Source organism: Staurois parvus, unplaced genomic scaffold (genome assembly GCF_062004578.1).
Source record: "Staurois parvus isolate SC_StPar_1 unplaced genomic scaffold, SC_StPar_1.0 ptg002470l, whole genome shotgun sequence".
NCBI lineage: Eukaryota > Metazoa > Chordata > Amphibia > Anura > Ranidae > Staurois > Staurois parvus.
This window is the reverse complement of record NW_028320266.1, coordinates 5,423-15,000: the sequence shown is the minus strand read 5'-3', so window position 1 is coordinate 15,000 and position 9,578 is coordinate 5,423. Positions and strand designations below refer to the sequence as shown.

The window sequence follows — 9,578 nt, the reverse complement described above, 5'->3', positions numbered from 1 at the left end:
TTGACCCAAGTATTGTCCCCGCCCACCCCCCCATATACACTATATTGACCCAAGTATTGGGCCGCCAGTCTTTCCACGCACATGACCTTTAATGGCCCCCCAGTCTTAGTCCGTAGGTTTCTATATTGAGTTGGCCCCGCCCTTTCCACACACATGACCTTTAACGGCCCCCCAGTCTTAGTCCATAGGGTTCAATATTGAGTTGGCCCCGCCCTTCCCACACACATGACCTTTCATGGCCCCCCAGTCTTAGCCCGTAGGGTTCAATATTGGGCCGCGGCCTTTCCACACACATGACCTTTAATGACCCCCCAGTCTTAGTCCGTAGGGTTCAAGATTGAGTTGGCCCCGCCCTTTCCACACACATGACCTTTAATGGCCCCCCAGTCTTAGTCCATAGGGTTCAAGATTGAGTTGGCCCCGCCCTTTCCACACACATGACCTTTAATGGCCCCCCAGTCTTAGTCCGTAGGGTTCAATATTGAGTTGGCCCCGCCCTTTCCACACACATGACCTTTAATGACCCCCCAGTCTTAGTCCGTAGGGTTCAATATTGAGTTGGCCCCGCCCTTTCCACACACATGACCTTTAATGGCCCCCCAGCCTTAGTCCGTAGGGGTCAATATTGAGTTGGCCCCGCCCTTTGCAGCTATAACAGCTTCAACTCTTCTGGGAAGGCCGTCCACAAGGTTTAGGAGGGTGTCTATGGGAAGGTTGGACCATTCTTCCAGAAGCACATTTGTCAGGTCAGGCACTGATGTCGGGGGAGGAGGCCTGGCTCGCAGTCTCCGCTCTAATTCATCCCAAAGGTGTTCTATGGGGTTGAGGTCAGGACTCTGTGCAGGACAGTCAAGTTCCTCCACCCCAAACTGGCTCCTCCATGTCTTTATGGACCTTGCTTTGTGCACTGGTGCGCAGTCATGTTGGAACAGGAAGGGGCCATCCCCAAACTCCTCCCACAAAGTTGGGAGCATGAAATTGTCCAAAATGTCACCTTAAGAGTTCCCTTCACTGGAATTAGGGGGCCAAGCCCAACCCCTGAAAAACAACCCCGGTTTCCTCCCACACTCCAAAGACATGCTGAGAGGTTAATTGGCTCCTGTCTAGATTGGACCCTTGTATGTATGAATGTGAGTTAGGGGCCTTAGATTGTGCGCCCTTTGAGGGTTAGGGATGTAGCATATTGTGTGTAAAATATATACATACATACATACATACATACATACAGGGGCGGACTGACAACTCATGGGGCCCCCGGGCAATAGGGGATCATGGAGCCCCTGTGTCCTTGCCCAAACTCAATAAAGCCTATAAAAAAGTTACCAGGGGCATCTCACGGGGCCCCCTACTGACCCTAGGCCCGAATTTCCAAATGGTCGGTCTGCCCCTGCACACAATATACTACAAGGGACTGATGTGAATGTACAATATATATGTAAAGCGCTGCGTAAATTTATGGCTCTATATAAGTACCTGAAATAAATAAATCTTTGCACCCAAGGAGCTTGCACTCTATCTGCTCCCCCGCACAGTCACACACAGTAGGGCCAGTTTCAGTGGCAGTCGGGTATGTTTTTGATTTATGGAATGAAAGTTGATGCAGATAAAATCCTGGAGGGAATTGGATCGTGCACCTAAGAGCGACAGTGCAAGCCATGATGTCATCCTCCTACCATTTGTGTATGAATGACGTCATCGTGCCAGTAAGAGTGCGGCTTTATCTAACGGCACAGATTGGAGCCGGTTGGGGTCTTGCTGGGAGTATTTCTATCCATTAAGTCACTCTCGAGTATTTCTGTCTCTGTCCTCCTTTTTTTTTTTTTGTCGCTGGCCCTGTGCCCCCGTAATTAATTTCGCGGCCCCTCGTTGCAGCGGATCACGGGTGCGTTCTTCATCAATTAAGCGCCGTCCACTTCCTTCCGCCCCGTGCTGCGTTTGCGTTTGGCACCTGACACCAGCGCAGCGAGCCTTTTAAACAGGCCAGCCGCGGCTGTTTTTGCCGCGGCCATTTACCGCGTGTCTAATTATTCACACAGAGTTAAGTCCGCGGCGCTTTGTCAGGATCAAAGGGCCAGAAAGTGGCCCTGAATAGGCGCCGAAACTCGAAGCCGGCTTTTTTCCTTTTCTCCGGCGGCCTTGTGATGCCGCGGAAATTTAGGCTGCGTGGTTACCTGTGATCTTCCCCATACAATTCGATGGTAACAAGTGTCTGTTAAGTGATCCTATTTTTACTACTTATTTTTAATGAGTACCTGTAATTCATTTTCCCCCGTTCCTGGCGCCGCGCGCCTCCCGCTGCTTTCTGCTCTGCCGGGTTACTCCCTGCTCCCGTCTTTTGTGGGCTTTCGGCCGCACTTCTGTGTTCAGTCTAACTCCTCCGCTCTTTGTTATATCACCTACTAAATGAATTCCCACTGCTCAGGGGCGCCGCCGGTACGCGCGAGAAAAAGCGCTTGGCCCTGGAAGGATTATAAAAAGTCCCGTAAATGGGGAAGCGGCATCAAACGGGGGGGGCATCGCACATTAGACATCCTTCCAGTGAAAGCTTTTCATCTTCATCCCTCGGCAGGAAGTAGTTTTGTAAAAACCAGAAAGGTGAACTTTATCCCCCCCCCCCCCCAACACTCCCCCCCCACCGCCGCCGCCTCCTCGTCTCTTTTGTTAGCGCTGCGGTTACAGCCGGGAAAAAAAAAAGGGATTTCTCGTAGGCCCCACGGCAATGAGCCCGCGCGCCCTTTCCCGAAACATGGCAGTCCCCAGCTCCGATCCCCTCTTTTACCCCCCCCCCCCCCCCACACACCCTTTCTCCCTTTATTTTTTTATAATCTTACCTTTCTTTCTCCGTTTCCTTTTCATTCCGTCCTGCTTTTCTCTGCCGTATGAAAAGTGTTCTTGTCTGCCTTTTGAACTAGGAATGTGCGAAAGAGGCCTGACTGAGAGCTGTGTGGCTCCCTTTTTTTTACCTTTGTGTTTGCAGATGAAACTCCCGAGCTCAGTTGGACAGAAGAAGATTAAAGCCTTGGATCAGATGCTGTCAGAACTCGGAGTAGGTGAGCCGGAGGACGTTGGGAGTGGGGGTTGCGAGGGGAATAACATGCATGCGGAGAGCTCTTTTGTAGTCCCAATGGACTGTGTGTTTTATTATTTCCCCTTAATACAGAGAGTTTGGAGAGAACGGTGCACACGCACACGCATACACGCGCGCACACACGCCATTTAGGAGACATTTTCATCTCGTGTTATAAAAAAAAAAAACACAGAAAAGATACACGGGGCCCCTTTTATTTCCCTTCGTCTGATATCGCCGCTTCACGTGAATAAAGAGAGGCTCGGGGAGGAGACGCAACAACTTACTGTTTGTTAGCCGCTCAGCAACCGTCCACTTTCCTGCCCTCTGAAAGGGGAACGTGCGATTCACCGCTTAGGCCCGGTTCACCGTTTAGGCCCGGTTCACCGTTTAGGCCCGGTTCGCGCTACCCCAGGGATTGCAGCGCATTTCCCGTGCGATTCTGTGCACGTCAGTTTGTGTGGCTCAAATCACACCGTATCACAACAAACACAACATTCTCAATGTGGTATTTTTTATTTTTTAACATTTCTTTTTTTAAATACATTTATTAGAATAGTACAATGTTACCATAGCAACATCGTACTACTCTGGGGGGGTGATCAGGGATTGTTTACTTTTTTTTTTTTACACTTCGGGGTTTACGGGATGTAGGGGGTGTACGGGATGTAGGGGGTGTACGGGATGTAGGGGGTGTACGGGGTGTACAGGATTTAGGGGATGTACAGGATGTAGGGGGTGTACGGGATGTAGGGGATGTACAGGATGTATGGGGTTTACGGGATGTAGGGGGTTTACGGGATGTAGGGGGGTTACGGGATGTAGGGGGTGTACGGGATGTAGGGGGTGTACGGGATGTAGGGGGTGTATGGGATGTACAGGATGTAGGGGGTGTATGGGATGTACAGGATGTAGGGGGTGTAGGGGGTGTATGGGGTGTACAGAATGTAGGGGGTTTACGGGATGTGGGGGTGTATGAGATGTAGGGGGTGCGCGGGGTGTATGGGATGTTGGGGGTGTATGGGATGTACAGGATGTATGGGATGTACAGGATGTATGGGGTTCACGGGATGTAGGGGGTGTATGGGATGTACAGGATGTAGGGGGTGTATGGGATGTAGGGGGTGTATGGGGTGTACAGAATGTAGGGGGTTTACGGGATGTGGGGGTGTATGAGATGTAGGGGGTGCGCGGGGTGTATGGGATGTAGGGGGTGTATGGGGTGTACAGAATGTAGGGGGTTTACGGGATGTGGGGGTGTATGAGATGTAGGGGGTGTATGGGGTGTACAGAATGTAGGGGGTTTACGGGATGTGGGGGTGTATGAGATGTAGGGGATGTAGGGGGTGTATGGGGTGTACAGGATTTAGGGGGTGTATGAGATGTAGGGGGTGCGCGGGGTGTACAGGATTCATGGGGTGTACAGGAGGAATAAAGATCATTTTTCCTGCAATGCGAAGCTTGCTGTCATGAACCGAACTCATTCATGAACTGTCATGTATGAGTTAGGTTTTTGACCGCTCAAGATAGTGATCTGTGATTGGCTGGAACTGGTCACATGGTACAGGGTGCTGTGATTGGCCCCATGTATCATAGTTACGTAGTCTGGCTGAAAAAAGACAAAAGGCCATCCAGTTCCACCATAAAAAAAAAAAAAAGTTATATTCCTATACCCACAGTTGATCCAGAGGAAGGCAAAAAAAACCTGTGCAGGTAACATGGTGCAATGGTGAACTTATCCTTTAATTTCCCAAAAGGGGGGGAGGTTCTGCTTTAAGGCCTCCTCCCCCCCTTCCTCTTTCACAATTGGCAATCTTTTTTGGGAAGGCGGGAGGGGAGGAGCGGGAACCTGATTTTTTTTTTTACCCGCTCCCACTTCCACTCGTCTAGGCGATCCAAGCGGAAGTGCTCCTCCCCCCGCCCCTCCCCCCCTCCACGCAGTCTTCTGGGTCACAGCACAGGTCCCAGAAGAATGCGGGGCCAATCAGTCTGCAGCATGGCTTGTGCATACTCAGGAGGCACCCGGCTGTGAAGCCGAAAGCTGTCACAGCTAAGTGCCCACACCTAAGATGCCGGGGACCGAAAACGGGCCCCCTCGGGTGAGCACACCGCTGGATCAGGTAAGTGTCTGTTTATTAAAAGTCAGCAGTGACCGTTTGTGTGCAGTACACACTCAACCGGAGGTTCAGGGAAGCGGCAACATAATTACACCCACTGTAGTGGGCAGACTCCCATTATGTCCCACCCATGTAGTATGTGACTCCCAATCTGACCCGCCCACGAAGTACATCACTCCTAGTCTGACCCTCCCATACAGTATGACTCCCTTTCTGACCTGCCTGAGTAGTAAATCACTCCCAGTCTGACCCGCCCACGCGGCATCACTCCCAGTCTGACCCGCCCACGCAGCATGACCTCCAGTCTGACCCGCCCACGCAGCATGACCTCCAGTCTGACCCGCCCGCGCAGCATGACTCCCAGTCTGACCCGCCCACGCGGCATGACTCCCAGTCTGACCCGCCCACGCGGCATGACTCCCAGTCTGACCCGCCCGCGCAGCATGACTCCCAGTCTGACCCGCCCACGCAGCATGACTCCCAGTCTGACCCGCCCGCGCAGCATGACTCCCAGTCTGACCCGCCCGCGCAGCATGACTCCCAGTCTGACCCGCCCGCGCAGCATGACTCCCAGTCTGACCCGCCCACGCAGCATGACTCCCAGTCTGACCCGCCCACGCAGCATGACTCCCAGTCTGACCCGCCCGCGCAGCATGACTCCCAGTCTGACCCGCCCACGCAGCATGACTCCCAGTCTGACCCGCCCACGCAGTATGTCACTCCCAGTCTGACCCGCCCACGCAGTATGTCACTCCCAGTCTGACCCGCCCACGCAGTATGTCACTCCCAGTCTGGCCCGCCCACGCAGTATGTCACTCCCAGTCTGGCCCGCCCACGCAGTATGTCACTCCCAGTCTGGCCCGCCCACGCAGTATGTCACTCCCAGTCTGACCCGCCCACGCAGTATGTCACTCCGCTCTGTTCTGACCCGCAGATCTTAACCCGATGCCAACAGAAGAGATCGTCCAGATGTTCAACGAACTGCGCAGCGATCTGGTCCTGCTGTACGAACTCAAACAAGCATTCTCCAACTGCGAGTATGAACTGCAAATGCTTCGCCATCGCTTTGAAGCCTTATCCAAAACTGGGGTCACCAGCACGCCGGTGGCAGCGGAGGGAACCAGCGTAGAGGGCCAGGCCACCATCAGCACAGAGGACATCAAACTGGAGGGGAAAGATCCAATCATCGACGTTGTTGGCGCTCCACTGACACCAAACTCGGTAAGTGATTCTAATTGGGATTATATTCAGAGACTCGTCTTCTAGATCCAGACTTTAAATGTCATTACTATGAGCCCGGGATCTCCGAACTGCGGCCTGTGGGATGTGGCCCTTCATTTGGCATTATTCCTCTTCCAGATACATGGCGCTATTCCTCCCACTGACACCGACTGTGTTCCCCCATTCCTCCCACTGACACCGACTGTGTTCCCCCATTCCTCCCACTGACACCGACTGTGTTCCCCCATTCCTCCCATTGACACCGACTGTGTTCCCCCATTCCTCCCACTGACACCGACTGTGTTCCCCCATTCCTCCCACTGACACCGACTGTGTTCCCCCATTCCTCCCATTGACACCGACTGTGTTCCCCCATTCCTCCCACTGAACACCGACTGTGTTCCCCCATTCCTCCCACTGACACCGACTGTGTTCCCCCATTCCTCCCACTGACACCGACTGTTCCCCCATTCCTTCCACTGTCAACAGCAATGGGTCACTATGCCACCCACTGACACCAACAAGGGTGCAGTATTCTTCCCACTGACACCACTGATTGGGCACTCTTCCTCCCACTGACACCAGTGATGGGGCCCTCTTCCTCCCACTGACACCAGTGATGGGGCCCTATTCCTCCCACTGACACCAGTGATGGGGCCCTATTCCTCCCACTGACACCAGTGATGGGGCCCTATTCCTCCCACTGACACCAATGATGGGGCACTATTCCTCCCACTGACACCAGTGATGGGGCCCTATTTCTCCCACTGACACCAGTGATGGGACCCTATTTCTCCCACTGACACCAATGATGGGGCACTATTTCTCCTCCTACTGACCACAGATGCTATGTCATTTTTTGTTCCCACTGACCACCAGTCCTAGGTCTTGTTACTCCCACTGACGCTGGGGCATGTTCTACTTCCACTGGCCACAGTCTTACCCCTCTAAAGTTTGCAGCAATTTGCCCTTTGCGTAGAGTTTGGAGGTCCCTGCTATGAGTTTGGGAAGCCCCTGTATACACATCATTGTTCCCACCAAAGTGTTCCTTCATCTCCTGTTCTAGTGTCAGGATGGTAGTACGCTGGACCAGTTGGCATGATGGTCCCACATTCCTGGACAACACAGCAGCTCAGTAAGTGATGAGCACGCGGAGCGTTTGTTGTGTTGCTCTTCAGCAGGCGCGAAGGTTAGAAGGGGCTCATAAAACATTTTGAATCAGAGTAAAGTTTCCTTTTTTTTTTTTAAATGTAAATTATATACACATATATGAAAAGTGAAGAAAAAATACAAAAATAGAACATTATCACGAAAAATACTAAGTCTGTGAAAAAAGATGATGTATCATAGATCAGTTCTGAATAATAAAAAAAATAACACGGGGCATCTGACATTCTTCCAAAACCTTCTGTGTCGGCAAAAAGAAAAGTTAATTCACAACGAATAAAAGAATGACGATACAAAATATGTATTAAACTTCTGGTAGGCTCTGGATGGTTGTAACTGTGGGGGGATGGGGGTTATGAAGGGGGATAAGACACTGTGCATTAGATATGGTGGCCCTGCAAGGGATGAGATTTCTGGAGGGAGCTGGGTGGTGGCCCTACAAGGGATGAGATTTCTGGAGGGAGCTGGGTGGTGGCCCTACAAGGGATGTGGTTTCTGGAGAGTGGCTGTGCAAGGGATGAGATTTCTGGAGGGAGCTGGGTCGTTACCTAGCAAGAGATGAGATTTCGGGAGGGGGCTAGGTGGTGGCCCTGCAAGGGATGAGATTTCGAGAGGGAGCTGGGTGGTGGCCCTGCAAGGGATGAGATTTCGAGAGGGAGCTGGGTGGTGGCCGTGCAAGGGATGAGATTTTGAGAGGGAGCTGGGTGGTGGCCCTGCAAGGGATGAGATTTCGAGAGGGAGCTGGGTGGTGGCCCTGCAAGGGATGAGATTTCGAGAGGGAGCTGGGTGGTGGCCGTGCAAGGGATGAGATTTTGAGAGGGAGCTGGGTGGTGGCCGTGCAAGGGATGAGATTTTGAGAGGGAGCTGGGTGGTGGCTGTGCAAGGGATGAGATTTCGAGAGGGAGCTGGGTGGTGGCCGTGCAAGGGATGAGATTTCGGGAGGGGGCTAGGTGGTGGCCCTGCAAGGGATGAGTTTTCGGGAAAGGGCTGGGTGGTGGCCCTGCAAAGGATGAGATTTCTGGAGGGTGGCCATGCAAGGGAAGAGATTTCTGGAGGGAGCTGGGTGGTTGCCCAGCAAGGGATGAGATTTCTGAAGGGAGCTGAGTGGTTGCCTAGCAAGGGATGAGTTTTTGGGAAAGGGCTGGGTGGTAGGCCTGCAAAGGATGAGATTTCTGGAGGGTCACCGTGCAAGGGATGAGATTTCTGCAGGGTGGCCATGCAAGGGATGAGATTTCTGGAGGGAGCTGGGTGGTGGCCTAGCAAGGGATGAGGTTTCTGCAGGGAGCTAGGTGGTGACCCTGAAAAGGATGAGGTTTTTGGAGGGAGCTGGGTCGTAGCCCTACAAGGTATGAGGTCTCTGGAGGGTGGCCTTGCTGGGGATCTGAATTCTGGAGGGAGCTGGGTGGTGGCCCTGTAAGAGATGAGATTTCTGGGGGGTAGCCATGCGAGGGATAAGGTTTCTGGAGGGAGCTGCGGGTCTCTCAAGAAGGTTGGAAGTTTTGAAGGGCAATGTGGGAGACTGGATGGGGCACTGCAGGGGCTAGGGCGTTATTGTGGGAGGCTGGAGGTTCTGCAACAAGCGCAGGGGCACTGCGGGATGTTGGATGCCACTATGGGAGCTGGAACGCAATATGGGATGGTTAGGGGATCTGCAGCTAGCTGAAGGCCCCGGGCCCAGCAGAGGGTCACAGCTCGGCAGTTGAGAACCATTGCTGTACATGTATTGCAGCCTATGCCACTTCATCAGAAACTGTGGGATGGTTATGGAATCTGATCTAGCTGAAGGAGCTGTGGGTCAAAGGATGGATCCAAGGGAGAGCTGGATCCAAGGGAACCATCCAAGGGAGAGACTGGATGGGGCACTGCAGGGGATAGGGAGTTTTAGTGGGAGGCTGGAGGTTCTGCAACAAGCGCAGGGGCACTGTGGGATGTTAGATGCCACTATGGGAGCTGGAACGCAATATGGGATGGTTAGGGGATCTGATCTAGCTGAAGGCCCCGGGGCC

General features: G+C 52.9%; 1 protein-coding gene and 1 long non-coding RNA gene across 2 annotated transcripts in view; one reads left to right on the top strand and one right to left on the bottom strand.

Annotated features, from left to right (window-relative positions):
- The window catches only part of LOC149430752 (uncharacterized), a 3,882-nt gene extending 813 nt beyond the window's left edge, over positions 1 to 3,069 (bottom strand). Inside the window, exon 1 of the long non-coding RNA XR_016309466.1 lies at positions 2,832 to 3,069. This is a non-coding gene — a long non-coding RNA (uncharacterized LOC149430752). The remainder of the gene's footprint in view (positions 1 to 2,831) is intronic.
- DMAP1 (DNA methyltransferase 1 associated protein 1) lies at positions 2,859 to 6,465 on the top strand. Its single transcript, XM_089666020.1, has 2 exons — positions 2,859 to 3,050; positions 6,119 to 6,465. Exons 1-2 carry the CDS (start codon positions 2,915 to 2,917, stop codon positions 6,448 to 6,450), a joined length of 468 nt encoding a protein of 155 aa, XP_089522146.1. The 5' UTR covers positions 2,859 to 2,914; the 3' UTR covers positions 6,451 to 6,465.
- Positions 6,466 to 9,578: the final 3,113 nt, after the last annotated feature.

Coding starts and splice junctions, on each gene's coding strand:
- DMAP1 (XM_089666020.1), top strand. CDS start 2,915: ATGTGCGAAAGAGGCCTGACTGAGAGCTGTGTGGCTCCCTTTTTTTTA. Junction 3,051..6,118: donor GCTGTCAGAACTCGGAGTAG/GTGAGCCGGAGG, acceptor TCTGACCCGCAG/ATCTTAACCCGATGCCAACA.